The 22817-nt window shown below is 46.2% G+C and overlaps 2 protein-coding genes across 14 annotated transcripts in view; one reads left to right on the plus strand and one right to left on the minus strand.

Annotated features, from left to right (window-relative positions):
- Positions 1-279: 279 nt before the first annotated feature.
- LOC311526310 (uncharacterized protein) lies at positions 280-11209 on the plus strand (the record flags this gene model as incomplete). Its single annotated transcript, XM_084639210.1, has 6 exons — positions 280-505; positions 1640-1939; positions 2604-2722; positions 5062-5108; positions 7315-7373; positions 11030-11209. Exons 2-6 carry the CDS (start codon positions 1853-1855, stop codon positions 11207-11209), a joined length of 492 nt encoding a protein of 163 aa, XP_084495336.1. The 5' UTR covers positions 280-505; positions 1640-1852.
- A 2138-nt stretch (positions 11210-13347) lies between these two features.
- ARL13A (ARF like GTPase 13A) overlaps positions 13348-22817 on the minus strand; it is a 39170-nt gene continuing 29700 nt past the window's right edge. For all 13 annotated transcript variants that reach the window (XM_084640097.1, XM_084640096.1, XM_084640104.1 and 10 more), the window contains 5 exons: positions 21887-22092; positions 20519-20612; positions 20193-20403; positions 16470-16568; positions 13348-13869 (listed from right to left, as the gene is read on the minus strand). In XM_084640097.1, coding sequence (XP_084496223.1) covers positions 13793-13869; positions 16470-16568; positions 20193-20403; positions 20519-20612; positions 21887-22092 — 687 coding nt within the window. In that variant the 3' untranslated portion in view covers positions 13348-13792. The remainder of the gene's footprint in view (positions 13870-16469; positions 16569-20192; positions 20404-20518; positions 20613-21886; positions 22093-22817) is intronic.

The raw sequence follows: 22817 nt of genomic DNA on the forward strand, positions 1-22817 counted from the left end.
AACAGCTAGTATAATAATAAATGAAGTCTCCAGTGGCCAGATAATACATTCTTTTAATGAAAACTCACCAACTGAGAACTACAGTGCTACAGAGTTTGACAGTACTGCTGACAAAGATCTTTCATCATTTGCCATTCAAATAAATATTGAGGCAGGAAGTTCTGGAGAGTCAGTTAGAGATGTAAATGGGTATTCAGCAGAAACATTGCTACAAGCAAAAGAGCTACCAGTTGAAATAATCCCTCATATTAGAGACAGACCATTAGACATAGATCCAGACCTTATTTCAGACCATTTAGCAGTTATTTCCATAAAAACAGAGCCTACTGAGAAACGGAATGAAAGATTTAGAACTCATTCTGGACTAGAGCTACCAGAACTAAAAAAAGCATCGCTATCTAAGACAAGTTTGCTAAGTACAGCTACTGAAAGTGATGTAGAGAAAAGGAGAGAAAGACGGTCCTCTGTGAATGCTTTAGGACGACTAGATGTCAAACCAAAGGAGGTAAGTAAAAAGAATGAGTAATTTTCATATGCAAATTGGTAAAAAATTGTTTATCATACTGTCACTATGATCCTGATCCAGGAAAGCATATAAGCACATGCTTAAACTTTAAGCAAAAGTCCCACTGAAGTCAATTAGATTACTCACATGCTTAAGCAGTTTACGGGATCGCACAGAGGCACCGAGGGCCTCAATTCAGCAAAACACTTAAGTATATGCATAACACTAAGCATGTGCTCCTTTCCCATTAAAGTCAATGGGATTTCAGAATATGCTTAAAATTAAGCATATGTTTAAGTGCTTTGCTGAATCAAGGCCAAGTAGTCTGTTTTGGATATTGTACTTGGACTTGATAGTTTATGTTGCCTTCATATTTTATTCTCATCTCTTTTCATTCAGAAAGTTTAAATACAACAGAGTGGGCAAAGTACACTAAGAATATAATGTTGATTTTTAATCACAAGTGTGTTCAAAAGTGTCTTCGGCATCTGGGTAGCAAGTCTAGTCCTGATAGTAAAAGAGAGGTAGTGTGTCTAGTGGTTCGTGAAGGGAATTTAGAGTCAAGACTCCTAGATTAATATTCCCAAAACACTCTTGACTCTTGTGTGACCCTGAACAAATCACTCAGGGCCAGATTCTGATAGTCTTACTCAGGCTGAGTGGTACCATACTTCTCCAGTTGTCTTATTAACAAATTGAACTACCCCTGGAGTAAGATGCTACCCCACTTGAGTAATGGTGGCAGTATCTGGCCTCCAACCTCTGGTAAATTAGTAGATACTGTAAGTGAAATCTTGTCCCCTTTGAAGTCAATGGCGAAACTCCCACTGATGTCAGTGAGGGCAAGATTTCATCCTCCCGGGGTCTGCTATGTTTCCTCTCTTTTACGATAGCCTTTCCTGTGGTTATCACCTCATCCAACAGAGTGGACGGCCTTTTATTTAAAAAAAGATTCAAATACAAAGTCCTGGTTTTTCCTGCCCACTGAAATGGAGTAAAAACAATGTATCCATATGCAAGGCTAAAACAGTCTTGTTGTACTGTCTTGTTTTCTAATTAGCGAACAGTAGACAAATTGTACGAAAAATGACTCTGAAATACAGTTCTCTTCAAAAATTCTCTCTTCAACACCAGGTCGTTTGCAGAAATTCATTTCAGAACCTGAAGAAACCCGATGTCACCAGGGTGGAACTTCTAAAAGATGTCAAGAGCAAGGAGGAACTTATTTTACGACTTGTCTCATATGATATTGAGCATGATGAGGACGAGGATTTTGAAAAAATCCTAAAAGTAGATTCTGCTTTGGTTTTTGAGAGCCAGCCACATGCAGCAGGGAAAGAGGAAATCATGCCTGCTTATGAGAGTACCCCTTTGGCTGATATGCAGAATAATTTAATTGCTGCCCAGGCACCTGAGAAAGAGGATCAGTACAAGGTAAGTGGTGTACGTGAAACCTTTACTATTTCACCTGATTACACTGGGCCAAGTCCTGGTCTCATAAAGTCAATTATAAAACTCCCATTGCGTGCAGGATCAGACCCCCCAAGGATGCAAAGTGCAGCTCACCCACACCGTCTGGCCATTTTCCATAGGGCTGAGCAAAAATAAGAGGCAGGTGTTGCAGAGATCAGAGCTATGTCCAGTCTTGTTTAAAATTCTCCTTCATGATCAGAAGAGGGAGAAAACAGAGAATTGAATTTAAAGTTGATACAGATCAACAAATATAGCTGAACATCATATTACACAATGGAAACATACAGGACATGTTTAAATGGTATGGACTTTTGCCTGACTTCTTGTTCCACATGGAATCTCACTCCCCTCTCTTATACCATTTATTCCTAACTTCATTATTTGTCCCTTGGATTATTTTTTAATCCAGGTGTTGCCTAAATTATTTTCTAGCTTTTCATTAGAACTCCCCGTGGGTCCACCTCCCCTTTATTGACTTGAGTTTCCTCTGTGAGGCAGTACTATTCAGGTGATCTTATCATGAAGGGAACAAAAAGAGGCCCTAGAGAAGCAAGGAATAGAAGCAGGTGAGATGATTGAGCCAGAAATTGGAATGTTGTGAGAAATAAATGTAATTGTTTTTCAGATTATGGAACAAACAATATCAACTAACTTGGCTGGCTCTAAATCGAAACTGAGTGTGGCCAGCTTATCCTCAGACATAGATGTGCTGTCTGCTCTAAGCAAGGGCATCCCATGTTTAAGGTAACTACTTTGGTGCTAAAAACAAAGGCGGGATCTATGTTTGAGGGTGGGGGTTTCCAGAGGTCCCTGGGCAGGGCTGTCTCTAGATTTTATGGGGCTCTTTCTGAAGTAACACAGGGCTCCATCCAACTCTCTCTTCATCTGACCAGCTCTCAAGCCCTGATCAGTAGCCCTGGCTACTCTGTGTCTCCATGGAGTGTCCTATTTGGTCCTATTATTCTCCGCACAATAGGACCAAACTCCATGGCAATGACTCCTAAGTTCCTTGGCAAAGTTAATTTATTCTAAAGAAATATCCTTCATTTCTGTCTTCCCATCTCCACACAAACATACACAGCCAGAGCTCACCGTTGAAAATACTCACTGACAAAGCTTGTGGGTGATTATTTTTGAGAATTGTTTCTTTGCTATGTTCTCCACGCATCCTAACCCCACTTCCCAGGGCAAAATGGCTCATGGTGGCCATAGCTGGAATGCATGGTGTGGGTGCACCTTGCACCCACTCTAGTAGAGGCTTCAGACTGCAGCATGGGCTGCTCCTGTGAGGTGCTGAACTTCCTCAACTGCAGCTGACTTTACGGGGAAGGGAGGGGGTCAGCGCTTCTCAGGAGGTACACAGAATGCAGGGGCCTAGACTACACCAGTTGTCGGACAATGCCCCTTTGCAGTCATGATGAATTATCAGTGGCACTAGCTGGTTTCAGTATATAACTCTGTTTAACATTACAGGCCAGGTTTTGGGGTCTGGCTGAACCACACACAGCATTGGTGGAGGAGCATAAAATTTACCTTCGCACTCTGCCAGTCTAGGGGCTGTTGACTGCAGGACCAGTCTCTGGTACTGCTCTATCTTATACCAGATTCCAGCACGCATAAGCAGCCAAAACCTCAGCTAGAGATCAGTGCATAGGGGCAATCTGGGCATATTGCCTTTCCTCTGGCCATGCCTCCTTTGCTATCAGCAAGGAGAATGGGGGCTGGAATAGGAGGCTGGGGTATTCCCTCTCATGCTGGGGTATTCCTCTTGGAGCTCAATACATCACCTGTACATTCAGAATTCTCTAGTGGTGTGGCACAAAGTGGCTGCACCATGCTGGGCAACGCAGCCTGGTGTTTGAAATCCTGTCCTGCTGCTAGGTTGACGAAAGAAACGCTCAGTGCTCTTTCCCCCCCCACAGTGTTTCCGAGCAGAAGAGAGCTCTAGATGTGTCCCAAAGCAGGAATGAAAAGGAAGCTCTGGGAGTGACCCTCTGACACCTTCAGTTGCTTGTGACACTAATTTTATGAAGCACATTTCTGCAAGCATATCCAGGCAGTGCCCTCCCTGTAGACAAAGGGTTGATCCTGCCCCCATTGACTTCAGTGGGAGATTTGCCATTGGCTTGAGAGGGAGCAGATTGGGCTCTAAATACAGGGCAGAACTGAAATTTAAAAAGAAAACCTTCTGTGCTTTTAAAAGAGTGTGGGTTTTCTTCTTGTTCACCTGCCTCATTCTGAGTTTGATGCAAATTTTACATGCTTCTTCCTTATCAGGCAATAACTAGTTGACATGCCCAACCTTGCAGTCAGGTGTCCCTGAAGTCAGCAATAAGAGGTGCCATTTTTAAAAGCACCTAAGTGAAATAGGAGCATAAGTCTCATTGAAAGTCAACAGCTCAAGAATCAAAGTCCTGGTGACAGGTTTCAGAATAACAGCTGTGTTAGTCTGTATTCACAAAAAGAAAAGGAGTACTTGTGGCACCCTAGAGACTAACCAATTTATTTGAGCATAAGCTTTCATGAGCTACAGCTCACTTCATCAGATGCATACTGTGGAAAGTGTAGATGATCTTTTTATACACAGAAAGCATGAAAAAATACCTGTCCCCACCCCACTCTCCTGCTGGTAATAGCTTATGTTGTTCAGAGGTATGTTGGAAATATTCCTTGAGTCGGAAGTCCTGGTGAGTTTCAATGGGACTTTATTCCTTAGATGCTTTGGAAAAGCCACCCAATAATACATAAATCTTATGCAGTGCATTTCAGCCACACATCTTAAAGTGCTTTACGCAGATAGAAGAACTGAAACGCAGAAAGGCAAAGAGACCCCCTTCCCCGGACACAGAGCAGGCCATGGGTAGAGCGGAGAACAGAACACAGGAGTCCTAGATCACCACTGCATGATGCCTTTGGGTGGGAATACTCACTGGAGTCAGGGCTGAAGGACTGAGCAAAAAACATGCGTAAAGTGCTGTGAATGCCTATTGCTTAATTGTTATGCACTGATGGAGATGCACTGAGCTCTGTATCAAATATTTATTTATTTATAGTCGAAATGATGGTCTTCTTTTGTTTTTCAGTGAGTGTGTTGAAGAAACATTGCCAGCTCCTGAGACCCAGGACAAAGGTGAATGTTTGATTTTTTACTTTTTTGAGAGTTTGAAGTTTTTTCTTTTTCTTAATCTGAATACTGATATTTTGTATGCAATAAAATGCTATTGCACACACAAAAACTACATTAAAAGAACATTATTAAGGTTGGAATGGCACATAAGTGGGTTGGAATGGCACATAAGGTTGGAAAGTCAAGCACTCAAAAGTTAGAAAATGTCAGAATTAAGGTTACCTGTGTGACTTTAATTCAGCCCCCTTGTGCATATGCATGGTACAGTCTTCAGTTATAGGTTCAAATACTGTTTTTTCCACAAGATCCCTGGGGATGGACCCGCTCTGGGGTTGTTCCTTAGTACTATTCTTTAAACATAGCTTTTTGGGTGGAGTTTTCTAGGTTTTTTAAAAAAAGCAAACTGGAAAAACAGAAATTCTGTCATGTGGCATCGTATTGACACCCACATGGGTGATCAGCAGGGTTAGAACTTTTATGTCCACTGCTCAGACCTTTGCCACCTGAGTTAACTGAGTAACTAATTGCCATAGTAGGTGGTTATACTCTACGTGGACCAGCTTAGAGGAAGAGGAGACACTTTGCTAGTGGACTTCACAGATATTTGCTGACAGCAGAGGAATGGTGAGACTCAGAAATCTTATGTTCCATTCCAGTCTCTGGAGTGTGCTTTACCCGGCAGATTCATCTATCACTTCTTTTCCAATCTATCCCTGTCCCAGCCCTGTCTCTTCCCTACCCCTGGCTCCTCAGCCCTTTCCCATTCTCCTCACGGAGCAAGTCCCAGTCTCTTCTCCTTAGACCTCTCATCCCTCATTGCCCAACCAGGCCCAGTCTCCCACTCTGGACCCAGTCCCAATCTTCCTGCTGCTCCCAGACCCAGTCTCCTTGCTTGCCATTTGCAGTTTCCTCACCACCCATCTCCAGCTCCTTGTCTCCAGACTGCTTTCACATCCAGTCCCCGTTCCTCATACTTGGCTCCTTGTCTGATCAGTCTCTCTCCCCCAGCCCCAGTTCCAATCACCCTCACACCTGTGCTCCTTATCCCCACTAGCTCCCAGTCTCAGTCTCCCTTCCCAGGTCCCTCATCCAGTCTCAGTCTTCAACTCCCCATCTTCTTGTCCCAGTCCCTTTGGCCAGTCAGTCCCAGTCCTTCGCCCGCACCCTGGCTCTTCATCAGAACTGTCTCCCCTCCCTGCATCGCCTTACTGCTCACTGGTTTCCAGTTCCAGTCCCATTGCCCAGCCAGTCTCAGTCTCATCCCAGCTCCTCAGCCGATCTCAGTCTCTCCAACTACCCACCAGCTCCCAGCCCCTCCCCTGCATTTCTTTCTCTGGCTCCCAGAGCCAGTCTTCTTTGCCAGCCAGTCCCAGATTCACTGACTACTCCCAGTTCTAGTCTTCCCCCGTCCGCCTGTCTCCCATCTTCACCCCCCACACCTCCCCAGGCTCCTTGTCCTACTTAACTGAGACAGAGCCCGCCTGTCCAGTGATGCCCTTATTGCTGGGCCTCGGCAGAGTGAAGGAGGAAGGAATCGAATGCAGAGGGTACAAGGACTGGACCTGGGAAGGTCGGGGGAGTGAAATGACTGATACACCAGCCTTTGGGGATGATCTTACTTGGGTTGCTTGTAACATATCGGCTGTAGCATGTGTTTGAGTAAGAACTCCTTTTCATGTCCTGCTTCTGGGGATTAGTTTTGGCTTCCTTGGAACGCCGTGCTTGATAAGCGTGGTGCACCAGTACAGGCTGCTGAAATGGATACAGGCCTTGAAACAATTGCATCATTTCTATGATTAAGGTCCACTAATGACCTGCAGAAATGGAGCATAAAACTATAACTGAGTGGGTCTTTAGGGGTTTATTCTTCTCTGTTCCCTCATCTTATTTCATGTATTGTTACTGTTGCTTATTTATGATGGCAGCACCTACAGACTAGGGCCCCTTTGTCCTAGACACTGTAAAAACATGCCCCGAAAGTAACAAATCCCCTGAATGTAAGCAAAGCTCCTAAAGGTAAAAGACAGTCCCCACTATATTTACACACACACACACACACACACACACACACACACACACACACACACACACACAGAAAAGATGCAAGATACTGCTCTCTGGTAATGCTAGAAGAGTGATGCAGTGTATAAGAACTTGAAGTAGAAACTAGAGATGGTTGAACAAACGATGTCTGTGTTCTTGTTGACAGACCCGTATGTTAACATGCCCCACGCTCAGAATACTGAAGACACATTAAGGACCTCTGAGGTAAATCTGTTTTAAAATAGTTTTACATGAGAGGTACTCCTTGTATACAGCTTTTGGCAATGATCGTAGAGCAGGCAGCCGGGGACCCAATCAGGAGTGGCAAGAGAGGCTAGAAAGCCCAGCAGGAGAGGGCCTGAAGGAAGCGCAGTGGGGACAGTTGGAGAAAACAAGGGGGAAGCACAGAGAAGCTGGGGATATTCTGAGAAAGAGGGATGTAGTAGAGGGAACAGAATGGGTGGAGCTGAGGTTCCCACACCAAAGGTGGATGGATTCACAGTTTAGTCAAAATATGGATATCTAAATGTTATATAAGGAGCTAAAATTCCATCTAGCGACTCCCCTCTTGTCATTCCTGACATCACCAGGACCCCGGATGGAATTACAGCCCCTCCCCCCAGTGGCCCCACAGCTGCCTGTTATACTCTCTGTACCTGCAGAGGAGCAGTTAAACCCCCAGAAAGGTGTACAATCAGCAAGCCATTTCCTCCTGTGTCAGACAGAACCTTTCCCAGACAGATTGCTGCCGTCTTCCTCTCTCTTCTAGGAAGCATGTTTCTTCACTGTCTAAGCCCCAGCTTGTGCTGCTGTGACTGTGCTGGCCACCAAGCACTAGCAGTGTGGTCAGGTGAAGGGCCGGAGATGGGACTCCTGTCACACTGACATACTAGGTCAGTGTACAAGGAGGCAGTTGTGTTACCTGTGCCTTTTTAAAAAATAACCCCAAAATACTGGAGTCTCACTGGGACTGGCCAGCTGGGAGGAAGGGATCGTAGGGTATGTCTAGAACAGGGGTTCTCAACCTTTCTCTTTCTGAGCCCCTGCTTCCTCCCCCCCCCCCCAACATGCTGTAAAAACTCCATGGCCCACTTGTGCCACAACAACTGTTTTTCTGCATATAAAAGCCAGGACCAGTGTTGGGGGTAGCAAGCAGGACAATTGCCCGGAGCCTAAGCCACAGGGGCCCCCATGAAGCTAAGTTGCTCAGGCTTCAGCTTAAGCCCCATGCCGGGGTGGAGAGGAAGGCTTCAGCTTTCTACCCTGGGCCACAGCAAGTCCAATGCTGGCCCAGCTTGGCAGACCCCCTGAAACCCGCTCGTTGCCCCCCAGGGGCCCTGGACCTGTGGGTGAGAACCATTGGTCTAGAATAACCTTGGGGTGTGATTGCAGCTTGAGCTGACATACGTGAGCTAGCTTTGATCTAGCTAGCTTGGGTCCCAGACCAGCGAAGCCACTATACAAACCCACTTGGAACCCTGGGCAATGACTCCTGGGGCTAGCCCATGCAGAAGTCCATGGTACCACAGCTGCTCCAGTATCCAAGCTAGCTAATTAAAGCTGGCGTGGCTATGTATACACGAGCTGCCATCACACCCTGTGATGACATGGTTGACATACCCGTACAGGCTGTATGTGCCGCCTCCCAAACAAATGTGATCAAAAAATCGAGTCACCTTATTTTATGCATCTGCACAACAGCATCATCTTCTAATACACACAGCTATTCGAGTAGCCTATCCAAAGGGGTCAGAAGAGAGAAAGTAGAAGGGAAGGATTTGTGACCAACCAGCTGTTAGCTTAGCAAGCTTGTAACATCTTTTCAATAAACCTTGGCCAGCTTGGGTCACAGATTGCTCCCCCTCCACTCTACTGATAAGACAAACCTGGGCTGACTAAAAGGAAAAAGTCCCCTTATGCCAATAATGCTTATGGGATATGGCTCCACAGGCTAGTAATGGCATCAGAACCAGATATTGGAGTCTTTCTTTATAGTGAAGGTGAGCTGCAAAGGACTTTCTAAAACACTGGGATTGTGTCCTTTTTTGCTGCTTTCTCTTGGATGCAGAATACTTGGAGGGGTTATTTAAAAACAAATAAACACCCCCTCTTTTCTCTAACCTTTAAAAATATTAGGCATGTCTAGCCTGGTCTTCTCTGATTTTGCTACAGAACTGGTTGGGGTCGTCCATGTCTATTATGAGCTTCTACACCTCAGCTGACGGGGTGGTAATGTGCTACCGCTAACAAAAACACCCTGTCTCCCAAGTATTTGTTAGTCACGGGAGTCAAATAAGTGTAAAACAAAACAAACAAAAAAAACAGTCTGAGTCTGGCTAAAAATCCCTTCCCTTCCCTGTTGCTAAACTTTCACTCCTGTGATTTTTCTCGTTTGGCAGTTGCCAGCAGGGTGGACAAGGTCTGAATTTCTAAAGTGAAAAAAGAACCGAAATATTTTTGGAAAAATTCTTTCAGGGCTTTTTCATAAAGAATCAATAAATAGCAGTAGCCCCAGTTTTTCTGCCCTCTGCAGGTCTCTGCTAGTCAGGAGAAAGATTTGGACTTACGGTCAGTCTGCTCCTGACTATGCATTAACAGCCCTTGTGGAGATCAGCCTTGAGGTCTCATTTACCTAAAAAGAGACAAACACACAGACCGATGGGTGCAAACACACATACTCAGAGGGATCCATGCCACTGGCCATTACTTACAGTCAAGTAACAAGGTCTTGTTATTTTCAGAGACATGGTCCAATGTACCCTAAAAGTAGAAAACATGAGTCAATTGTTACTTTTCCCATCCTTCAGTGAAAACATCTTCATTCCCCTCAGCTGCTTTCACCCCTGTCTGGTATTCATAACAATTCACAAGCTCCAAGCTAAAGCGGCAAATGCCTGGGGAAACTGGAGCCAATACAACAGCTGTAGCTCATGTGAGTAGTCACCTTAACTTAAGGACGGGTTCAGTAGTGAGGAGGGCTGATATTTACATGGTCCCAGGAAATAGTTTGGATTGAATTTGTTAAAGGAAATCAATAGGGTGCTGTTCTTTGCCTGGCCCGATGGCAGCCTCCCTTCTTCAAGCTCCCTGTGTGCTCATCAAGTAATCCAGGCACTGGGCTAGAAGGTCAGCTCTTTTGTTGTCCAGCAGCTTGGGTTAGAGACTACTTAGAAAACTGTGGCATGCTGAAGAGGCTATAATTACATCTAGTGCCTCCAGCCTCACTCCTGTCATTCCTGACATCACCAGAACCACAGCTGGAATTACAACTCCCCCTACAATCCCAGTTAAGAGCTTCCTGTTATTCATTTGGTAGCTGTATAGCCCTGAAGAGCATGAATGAGACAGAATCATACACTGACTCTTTACTCTTCTCATGGTGCAGTTTGCCTTGCCCTGCGAAGATGCTGGAAATAAAGGCTCCTCATTAGAAGAGAAAACAGGTATCTAGGTACTTATAGGACCCCCATCACTGTCTGATCTAAGTGCATCCTAATTGTTAATGGCTTTTAGACTGTCAGAACCCCAGCGAGGTAGGGACATATCATCCTTATTTGACAGGCTGGGAACTGAAGCACAGGGTGGGTTAAATGACTTGCCCAAGGTCACACAGGCAGTCTGTGGTTGAGCCAGGAATTGAACTCCTGGCCTACCTGAGCCCTAGTCCAGTGTTCTACCTACTAGACCATCCTTCTTACCCTGACTAGCCTTTCCCCGATAGTATTTCATCAAATCTATAATTGCTAGTTAGTGCACTGTTCTCTATACAGAGTTTGGCCATTGTTTATTACTGGCCTCCCTGGCTGCCAATATGGTGCAAGAGGTCACAGTTTATATGATTCTTATAGACATGTCATACCCCTGTTTTGTTTCCTCCACAGGAGAGCCTGCTGTTTCAGAGTCCACCACTCCCAGTCAAGGGGATTCAGTGCCCAAGAAGGTGCCTTGTGTTCTATCCACAGTTTTCTCACAGTCATGCAGCAGCACAAGTGACATTTCATCACCATCGACCCCTTAGAAAATTCATACCAGATGCAGAACTTGTATGTCAAAGAGAATAAATGGCTTATTCAGCTCTTTGGGTTTGGGTGTTCGTCAGTTACATTAGTGATTAATCGTAGATTAAAACTCATGGAGTCAAACAAACCCTAATAGAAGAGAGAGACAAACACAGGGAAACCTAAACAAAAGGACTAGTGAGTTATTCTTTTTACAGGTGGAAGATGTTACAGCCCAGCTCCTGCCACCCTGACGGACAGCTGGGAGTGCTGTCATGGAGGCCAGCAGACATCTCAATGCCTTCCTTCAGACAGGTGTTGGTAGAGCTGTGTTTGTTAGGATGAGCCCTGGTGTCATGTACCAGAGACAACCAGGCTGTAGCCGTAAGCAGTTAGATAGCCCTGATGTCATCTATTTATCAGAGGTGCAGGCCCTGCCAGAATGTCTCTTGGACCCCACATCGCCTCAGGCACATGATTAAGATCATGTGACCAAAGGGAACTTCAATAGCCCTTTTCTTTTAACTGGGGGCAGATAATGCTCCTATTCATCTCCCAATTAACAGGCCACTTTGAATTGCCCCAGCAGTTCTTGCTGACCACAAACCAATGGGAACTGTGAACGTGTGAACGTACTGTACACACACTCTAACGGTCAGTCATTGATTAATTCTCCTGCTCGTGGAGCGCTGAGTGCACAATTCAGTTTGCCTGTTTCCAGAAAGTCTGGCTCCTACCAATGTTATGGCTATGTCTATGTTAAGGCAGAGGGAGGTGAGATCAGAAGCCACGACATCCCTCCAGCATTTTCAAGACCTTCCTCAAGGTCTTCGCCAACCAGCTTTTGTTGGATTAACCACATAAAGCTGGCGGGTTGGTAGGGACTCCAGCACACTGAGCAGATGGCCAAGCCACTTGAACCAGCATTGTCATTTGGGAAGATATTGGTTGCTGGTTGGTCCAGTGCCTCACATCCTTGTTCACAACATGATGGAACCACCATACGCCTTCAATATGCTGTTGCTATTTCATGTCAAAAGCATCCAGCTGGTGCATTTGCATCTCTGTGGTGGCTTCAGAGGTTTCAGAGCCATGCATATATATATATACACAGCTTTGAAACACTAACAGCTGAAAAACAAAAAACTACTCCTCTCCATTATGCATTTATAGTGTATGCAAGCATGTCTTGGATGCAGCCACACACTCCTGGCCTGTTATCACATAGAATATCAGGGTTGGAAGGGACCTCAGGAGGTCATCCATTCCAACCCCCTGCTCAAAGCAGGACCAAGCCACAATTTTTTCCCCCAGATCCCTAAATGGCCTCCTCAAGGATTGAACTCACAACTCTGGGTTTAGCAGGCCAGTGCTCAAACCACTGAGGTATCCTTCCCCCTCCATCATACGTGCTGTTTCTTATGTGGAATAATATGTTACAGGATGCATAAGGAGACAACAGGTAAAAGATGTGTGATGTTTCACACATCGGAATCTGCAGAGCACAGCAGCTGGATATGCTAGACAGGGTTATGATCCCATCTAGCCAAGGAATTTAATCCATGGAAACACTGTGGGCCAGATTCTGCCACTCTTGCTCATGTTGAGTAATGCATTACTCCATGACTAGTCCCATTCATTTCTGTGGGATGACTCAGAGTAAAGTGCACCTCTGCCAACAGACCCCTTCACTTGTGGATTCCCACAAAAATCAATTCTCTCTCCAGTCCTACTCAACATTGACAGGCACCCCTCTAGGTGAACTGATCAGACAACGTGGACTCAAGTGCCAGCAATATGCAGATGACACACAGCTTTAGTTATCCTACACCACCTCGTCCCTGTGGGAGAGGACTCCAGAAACAAAGCCTCAGCTGGCATGGTTGAACACTCAGTGAGGCCCCCCTCACAGGGGATCCAAAAATCCCTTCCTAATCTGGTCATTGGAAAAAAATACCTTCCAGTTTGTAGATGTAGAATGAATGATTATCCAGCTCAGCCCCAGCCCTGTGAGGATAAGCTTGTATGGACACCAGCTGCCCTTTTCCAGGTCGACAGATTGCATCACGCACAGCCCTCTTCCCTGGCCTACTGGATACGGGGACTTGGTCTGGTTCCCCACATCCCACCCCCAAGTGTCTTACAGGGTAAGAAAGTCTGAGAGAGAACATTAAGAAGAGACACAGAAAACCACTCAGGTGTAGAAATGTTCCATTTCATTTTATTCAGATGTTTACATCCAGTTTGTTGGCAGAACTCGCTACACGTGTGACACTTCAGCTTACATGTGTGAATCCCAAACATTCCCACAGTCCCTAGGATGAGGAAACTAGTCTTTACATTTTGAAGACTCATGCTTGAGACTCCACCTTTGTAGCCCACGAGCCCTGAGAATCTTGTCTCTCGAGCAGAGTTTCCATTAGGTTAGACAATCTCACTGCTGGAGCCGATACTGACTGCACGTACTCGTGGACACTTACCCTTTGGGACTTGGGAGGTTCTGAGTGGGAGCACAGATACATTGCACTGGTAGAGGGGAACATAGAACCTCACACCACCAGCAATAACAGCACAGAACAATCTGCCATCACCTCCTCATGCCTGGTGGAGACCACATTTATGCGGTCAACAATATGGAGCTTTTCTTCAGGAAGTGACAGCAGAGGGCTGCTTCCTCCGCTCTTGCCTCATTTTCAGAGCCAGCATTGCCCTTCGATACAAGTCTGAGAGAAAATAAAGACCCATCATTAATAACAAAGGAAAGATTGTAAATCTTGCTGCTGAGCAAGACAATAAGAATCAACCAACCAACCTCTTGGGGCAAAACTGATTACCAGCGTGCAGGACTCCTTTTCCTGGGCAGTATATTATGGGCCTAATTCAAAGCCCATTAGGTCAGAATTTCTGGGCTTGATGCTGAAGTTATGGGGTGAGGTTCTCTAGCCTGTGTTATGCAGAAAGACAGACTAGATGATCACAATGATCCCTTCTGGCCTTACAATCTATGTAGTCAATGGAAAGGCTCCCATTGACATTGATAAGCTTTGGATCAGGCCCTATGACAGCATGAGACCCCCCCCCATCATGATAATGCTGAGCACAGACCTTGCTTGTTTCCCAGACAATGGAGCTTACCCTTAATTCATAACTCCCTATCCGCTCCTTTTTCCAGCCCTCTTCAAATAAAGAGGAGCAGCAGCAACTCCTCCTCTTTCCAGCAAGTGTTGCAGGATGGTATAGAAAAGGAGTTCATTCTGCATCAGTGGCTGGGGTAGCTTCCTGCTTGGCTCGCTGCCACCGCTCAACCACACATAAGCTAGCTCTGAAGAAAGGGTAGTTTTAAGTCCAGCGAGAAGATGACTAAAGGGGCCCTCTGTTCATCTAAGCAAAAACTGCCCATCTGAGCCAAAATAACCTCCAAAACCCAGTCTAATAACCTTAAAGATATTCTGCCATCCCTCATGTGGAAAGGCCAAACAGTATTAACAATTAACTTCAGCTAATGTATGCAAAAACATCTATATCATTCACCAGCCACCATCATCAAAACAAGACACCTGCCTTCTCTTGGGGAGAAGTTCTCTGAGAGAATAGAGTCACCCACCCGGTGCAGACTTTTGAGATATAACTTTGGAAAATCAAATGAACTTTGATATCTGACAATCCCAGGACAGCAGTCCCAGCTAAAGGTCTGAAGTATTCCCCGCCTTTCTGGACAGGCTGTCCCCTATCCCCATTCCTTTTCAGCCTCATTCTCAAGCCCTCAAATCAGACTTCACCCCAAGGAATAGGGGGCATCTGTGATGGAACACACCACTGTATTCACACCTGACACACTACTGTAATAATCTATGTACAAGGTATGCCTTGTAAAGCATCATTTGAAAACTCATAATTCACTGGTCAGTATTGTCCTGATAACATACATGTGGCAACACCGTATGTGAAGTTACAAGATTTCCCTGTTCCAAACCCCACAGCCCCGCCCAAGCAGAAGTCAGTAAACAGGTCTGTCCTAAACAAAGGAATGTGTGCTTGCCTTAATTTGCATTTAAGTAGTAAACAGAGTCATCAGGAAGGGAAGGAAAGGGAAAACAAAGAAAAACTCGAACAGGTGGGAAAAAAACCCCAGCAGGGAACATCCTTTTACATAGACTATTTCCTGGTTCTTAGCTGGAAATGTTTTTCAAGAGGGGGACCGAAATTATAAAATGAGGAGCAAACACCCCCAACAGACCCCCTTTCTCCATGCTCATCACATTCTCTGCACCTCAGAAGACAAAAGGAAACAGGGATTGGACTCTGGGGAGTGGCTCCTGACCTGAAGAGTTTGATCAGTAATCTTGCTGGAAGCATGTGGTGAGAAATTTTGCTAGAACCTAACACAGTTTGTTAAATTAGGCACTAGTAAGCATTTTATCTTTCTTGTACCCATTTCTGACTTTTATGCCTCATTACTTGTATTCACTTCAAATCTCTCTTTGTAGCTAATAAACTTGTTTTATTGTTTCATCCAATCCAGTGTGTTTAAATTGTCTAGGTAACTTCATTTATCATGATAAACTGCTGTATATTATTTCCTTAAAAGGATAATGAACTTAATATTTGCAGACTGTCCCAGAGAGGGCTGGGCAGTACAAGATGTATATTTCTGGGGGAAAGTCCAAGACTGGGAGTGTGTTGGGGTCATCCTGTAGTATAACCAGGCTGTGAGAGCCAGGGTATGACTGGCAGGCAGCAGTTACACAATCACATCTGGGAGTGGCCTGTCTGCTGGTGGCTGGTTGTGAGCAGTCCAGGTTGGAGGCTACAGGAGCAAGGCACCCCAGGTTACAAGACAGTGACACAGCGACCCACTAGTCTGGATTATATGATGGTATGTCACAGTATCAGAGTTGCCTTGAACCATTGTATGTACTCAATACATACATATGTACTCTGGGCACATCTGGCTATCCCTTTTAAACCTTGATTTCCAATACCCACCCAGATAACATCACTGGTCAGTCTGGGACCTTCCCAGGCTATAAGCTGTGCTGCAAAACAAATCAAACCGATGCTGCTCACAACTTCTTGCTGACTAAACATACCATTCCCAACCATTCCTCAGGCCAACAGCAAGTTGGGGGAAGATACTTCCCCATGGTCAGTTTGAAATCCACCAGTAACTTGATGCAATACGGGCCATAACATTTCACAAGCTTTCCTAATCCAAGAAACACAGATGATAGCAGATCGAACCCTTCCCACTCTTTGCAGGAACATGGACAGCAGATGTACAGCATCCCCTCCTGCATACACACTTCACCTGGGAAATACTGACCAAAGGTACCCGAGATGCCTTCGTTCTGTGGCTCCAGTGAGGACTCCTGGGACTTGATTTTATTTTTAATTTTCTTCTTTTTCTTCTTTGTGCTCTGCCCTGGATTAAATGAAGTTAAGTTAGATTTAACACTGGGACAAGGATTTTTTGTGGTCATTACACTAGCCGGGAAAACTTTGCCCAACAGCTTTCTGAGAACATCAGTATTTTCCTCCTCATTCTCACAGCAACACCTGCCAAGGATGGCAAAGATGTTCTGCAAAGTCTTCCCTTCCTTTCCCCCCTCCCATCCTCTCTGCCCCATGCAGCTAAACTTCAGTTAGGTGCTCTAAACTATCTACATTTCAGAACTCACTGTTTAGATCTGCAGTACCTGACATTTCTGTGTCCAGTTACAGAGAGTGGATTTATTAAGGCACCAGAGTTTTCTATGTTAAAAACCTAACTTGTATTTCTATTACCACCTTTATTTCTATTACCACTCCCTATCTTCAAGGGTTAGTAACGCACCTGAGGGAAATGTCCTGTAATACAAAGCAGGGGATATTGGTTTCAGGCTTGTGTTTTTTAAATGTAAACCAAAAAGACATTTGTGGGGTGGATCTACAAGCAAACTGTGCAGTGCATATGGAATGGGATGGTTAGGGTAACTATTTTTAAGAACAGATCAAGTTTTCTATGACCTTCCAGAGAAGTGGCACTCACATGACCCTGTAGCAGGATGTCTAACCATGCTGTGAAATGTCCTGTGGCTCAGGAAATCTGCTAACCCCTGATTATGCTTGAACTTTCAGAAAGCCTTTGATAAGGTCCCTCACCAAAGGCAAAGCAAAGGAGCAAAGTAAGCAGTCATGGGATAAGTGGAAATGCCCTGTCATGGATCAGTAACTGGTTAAAAATAGGAAACAAAGGGTAGGAGTAAGCGGTCAGTTTTCACAGTGGAGAGATAAATGGAAGGATCCCCCAAGGATCTGTACGAGAACCAATGCTGTACAATATATTCATAAATGACCTGGAAAAAGGGATAAACAATGAGGTGGCAAAGTTTGCAGATGATACAAAATTATTATAGATAGTTAAGTCCAAAGGAGACTGCAAAGAGTTACAAAGGGATCTCACAAAACTGCGTGACTGCAAAAGAAAATGGCAGACACTCAATGTTGATAAATGCAAAGTAATGCACCTTGAAAAATGTAACACCAATGATACATACAAAATGATGGGGTCTACATTAGCTGTTACCACTCAAGAAAGAGATCATGGAGTCATCATGGATAGTTCTCAGAAACCATCCGCTCAAATATGAAGAGGCAGTCAAAAAAGGTAACGATGTTAGGAACCATTAGGAAAGGGATAAATAATAAGACAGTAAATATCATAATGCCACTGTAAAACTCCATGATACACGCACATCTTGAATATTGCATGTAGTTCTGGTTGTCCCATCTAAAAAAGATATATTAGAATTGGAAACAGTACAGAGAAGGGCAACAAAAATTATTAAGGATATGGAACAGCTTCCCTATGAGGAGAGGTTTAAAAAAAACTTGGACTATTCAGCTTGGAAAAGAGACAACTAAGTGGGAGATGTTATAGAGGTCTATAAAATCATGATTGGTGGAGAAAGTGCACAAGGAAGTGTTATTTACCCCTTCACATAACACAGGCACTAGGAGTCACCAAATAAAATGAACAGGCAGCCGGTTTAAAACAAACAAAAGGAAGTCTTTCTTCACATAATGCACAGTCAACCTGTGGCACTCATTGCTAGGGGATGCTGTGAAGGCCAAAAGTACAACTAGATTCAAAAAATGAATTAGTTAAGTTCATGGAGGATAGGGCCATCAATGGCTATTAGCCAAGATGGTCAGGGACACAACCCCATGCTATGGGTGTCCCTAAACCCCAGACTGCTAGAAACGGACTGGATGACAGTGGATGGATCACTCAGTAAATTGCCCTGTTCTGTTCACTCACTCTAAAGCATCTGGCATTGGCGGCTGTCGGACGACAGGTTACTGGGATAGCTGGACCATTGGTCTGACCACTTTTGTTCAACATCTTTATTAATGATCTGGATGATGGGATGAATTGCACCCTCAGCAAGTTCGCAGATGACACATGGCTGTGGGGGGAGAGGTAGATACGCTGGGGGGTAGGGATAGGGTCCAGAGTGACCTAGACAAATTGGAGGATTGGGCCAAAAGAAATCTGATGAGGTTCAACAAGGACAAGTGCAGAGTCCTGCACTTAGGAAGGAAGAATCCCATGCACCGCTACAGGCTGGGGACCGACTGGCTAAGCACCAGTTCTGCAGAAAAGGACCTGGGGATTACAGTGGACAAGAAGCTGGATATGAGTCAGCAGTGTGCCCTTGTTGCCAAGAAGGCCAACGGCATATTGCCCTGTATTAGTAGGAGCATTGCCAGCAGAGCGAGGGAAGTGATTATTCCCCTCTATTTGGCACTGGTGAGGCCACACCTGGAGCATTGTGTCCAGTTTTGGTCCTCCAACTACACAAGGGATGTGGACAAATTGGAGAGAGTCCAGCGGAGGGCAAAAAAATGATTAGGGGGCTGGGGCACATGATTTACAAGGAGAGGCTGAGGGAACTGGGGTTATTTAGTCTGCAGAAGAGAAGGGTGAGGGGGGATTTGATAGTAGCCTTCAATTACCTGAAGGGGCGTTCCAAAGAGGATGGAGCTCGGCTATTCTCAGTGGTGGCAGATGACAGAACAAGGAGCAATAGTCTCAAGTTGCAGTGCGGGAGGTCTAGGTTGGATATTAGGAAACACTATTTCACTAGGAGGGTAGTGAAGCACTGGGATGGGTTACCTAGGGTGGAGGTGGAATCTCCATCCTTAGAGGTTTTTAAGGCCCAGCTTGACAAAGCCCTGGCTGGGATGATTTAGCTGGGGATTGGTCCTGCTTTGAGCAGGGGATTGGACTAGATGACCTCCTGAGGTCTCTTCCAACCCTAATAGTCTATGATTCTATGGCCGTTCTTATGTTTTTATGCTTAGCATGTGGCATTCAGGGGGGTAACTAAATACTCACTAGAGAAGAATAAGCTCTGTAGAGTTTGTGTCACATGGACCAGACAGTGACAGGTTCATTGGCAGGTGGCCTACACCAAGGCACCCAACGCAGGTTGACTCACAGGTTCAAGTTCCACAAAACCTGAGCAAGTTCCTTTGCTATGGCACTAAAACCTTATAGGGATCTGCTACCACCTGTTTTATATTAGTGGCTACAGCACAAGTATTTCCCAATTCCATGGTGAGGGAATGGGGAACAGGTGCTTCTTGATACCACTGCAGGATTTGGGGGACAGGCTTAGTAGAGAAGGTCACAAACCCCAGGAGAGGGCAGGAATCAGGCCACCATCACGACCCACCATCTGAAAACAACATGCTAGGTGAAATTCAGAGGGCCCCATGTGATGGGAACACCCTGGATGGACCTGCTCTGATTGTCTGCAGGTTGGTTATAAACTGGACCCATCCTGACCTGAAGTGGGTGTTGGGTTCCAGCTAAACTTTTCACACAGTTAGTGTTTACATGTGCAATATGTGCTGTTCCGATTCCCCTGAGTTGAAGTGGTGTCCATCATCTGTAGGTCTACAGTTTGGTTCAACAGCTCTCAGCATCCCCCACTAAATGAATTGTTCCAGCACCCCTGCTAGAGCCTTCTTTCAGTCTGATGCCTACTAATATTGTTACCTGCCGGGAGAGGAATTGTCCCCTGTGGGAGTGGTTTCTCCTGGCCAACTCTGTTGCTGTGGAGGAGCCCAACGGCAGCACTTGCTCTGTTCTCTCCTCCCCAAGCTTTCCCTTCCTCTTCATCAGCCACGTTCCCACACTGCACCAACCCTTTCTTCTTCATCTTCACTTTCTTTTTCCTTCTCTTGGGTACCCTTGGGCCTTCCTCCTTCTGTGTAGGGAAGAGGTGGGGGAAGTCCATTACCAGAGGTCAGTCCCTGTTTGGTGGGGATAGTAACAGGAACAGCAATATTAAGGGGTGAGGAATGAGTGGAGAGGCTGGTTACCTGTGGGAGGATGTTCTGGATGGGCTGTAGTGGTTTGTATTCCCCTATCTTGGCGCTTCCTTCCTGGGAACTCTCCCTTCTGGCCAGCAACTCCCTAGCGACAGGGAAGCACAGACAAATTAACAAATTCACCCCCCATCTCCCGCAGTATTTTTCCTCCCAGAGCCCTTAGCTGCAGTGTCCCCTGCTGCCTGGCTGTGGCAAGGAAGGGCACACTACCAGACAGCAGGAATTCAGAGACCAGAGCATGGATGCCTCTCAACTGCAGGCCTCAAGCAAAATCCTGTCCCCGGGATCTTGCCCCGTTGAGGAGCCCAGAGGCTCAGGTTCCCGGATGCTGATGGAGGCCCTTAACATTCTGTAGCATCCTCTCCAGCCAGCCATTCCATGAAGCCAGTCCAGGCCTCTGCTGAGCATGTGACCAAGAGCTCCCTATATGCCTGAGGGTGCTTCTGTCACATCCCAGCAGGCATGCATCACTTCCCCTGCTCACGGACCTGCAGCCGCCACACCTCATACACCAACTCTTGTTCCCTGAGGGCTTTTCAAGAGGCCCCATGTAGTTTAGTTGAAGGGGGGGCCTGCCCAAAGTTCTCTCCCCCAATCTGGTCCCAGGGAAGCACCTCACCCACCCCACTGTCACCATGCCAGCTAAAATGGCCACCTCTTTCATGCTCCCAGTTTTGAATATAGCCACCCCTCCCCCCATTGGTTTGTACACACAGGCCCAACTCTTGAGGCACCAGGGGAGATGCTGGCACAGCCCCTGCTGGGAGAGAGAGAATCATAGAATATCAGGGTTGGAAGGGACCTCAGGAGGTCATCTAGTCCAACCCCCTGCTCAAAGCAGGGCCAATCCCCAATTTTTGCCCCAGATCCCTAAATGGCCCCCTCAAGGATTGAACTCACAATCCTGGGTTTAGAAGGCCAATGCTCAAACCACTGAGCTATCCGCCCCCCATCATCTCTGCTGAGAGGTGCGTGAGGAAGTTCACAGCTACTCCAGTATCACTAGGAATGGCATTAGTTACTGCGTATCGTGAGGACCCTCTTGGATGGGGGCAGTGCTATAATTACAGAGCTCCGTGAAGCACTTTTCGTTGTGGTGCAGTGTCATCCTGGAGCCTGATTCTGCTCCCATTTTCACTGGTGTAACTCCTTGGGCTTGGCTGGAGTTATTCCTGACTTACACCGGTGTAAGGGAGAGGAGAAGAGTGAGAAATGTGCTAGTTCGGGGGGGGGGGGGGGGAGTCTTTGGCTTTGAAGAATGAATCCCCCTCTTCTAGGCTGGCTGTCTGCACTCAGATCCACAGATGTCAGACCAAGGGCAGGGCATGGCCCAGAACGTTAACTCTCCATAGAGCAAACCTCTCCCTCCGTGTTTGGCTGCGGGTCCGCGCTGCTCTCCTGGGAGCCTCTTGCTCTCCGGGGGCTGGCTGGTCAGGGCTGTCTTGTTGCACCCGGGCACTCAGGACACTGTAGTTGATGGCAATGGTGTGCAGGAGCCAGCGGAGTCCCTGCAGAATGGTCCGGGACTGGCTTTTATGGAGACTTTTGGTTGCTGAAGATGGCTCCTGTGGGCAGAGAAAGCCCAAATCAGCATCTGCTGCAGCAGCAGCAGCTTGACAGCAAAGCAGCGAGGAGGAAAGGTACCTGAACAACTGCAGAGAGCAGCTCACCGCAGGGAGAAGGCCAGCCACCCGGCTTCTACTGTTGCAACCGGGGAAGTCCCCGTATGGCTCACTGGCACAGCAACTCACAAGAGTCCCAGATCAAGGTTAGCAGTAACATACAGGACACACATCTGATTGCCCAATTAGGCTAAGGATTAAGGCAGCTCTAATGTCTGGCCATCAGGTTGCAGACCTGGGGCCATACTGTGGATTTCTGTATCTGAGACAGAATCACCTGATTGGCAAGTTGGGGGAAACACACTGAGTCCTTTGACGTGAGATGGCCTGGCTAGGAGAGGGGTAGCAGGAAATAGTGACCTGGTTGCAAAGCATGTGGAGAAGTTTCTTCTCTCCCACATAAGATCTAGACATGCAGAGAGACTGACACCATCCCAGCATGCCAAGCCACTCACAGGCAGCATGGGGAATCCTGCTCCAAAACTGCCACAGGCTGCCACCAAGTAAACCAAAGGACAATCTCAGCTGTAGCAGTGTTTATATCCTCTGAGGACCTCCGGTCACTAGCTGATAACATGGTCACACACTTGAACAGGTCCAGTAGAGGGCACGGGGACAGACACCTGCCTGTATATGACATTCCCCTTCCACCCAGTGGAATCCTAATC

This window comes from Lepidochelys olivacea (assembly GCF_965140295.1).
Source record: "Lepidochelys olivacea isolate rLepOli2 genome assembly, chromosome: 9".
Classification (NCBI taxonomy): Eukaryota; Metazoa; Chordata; order Testudines; family Cheloniidae; genus Lepidochelys; species Lepidochelys olivacea.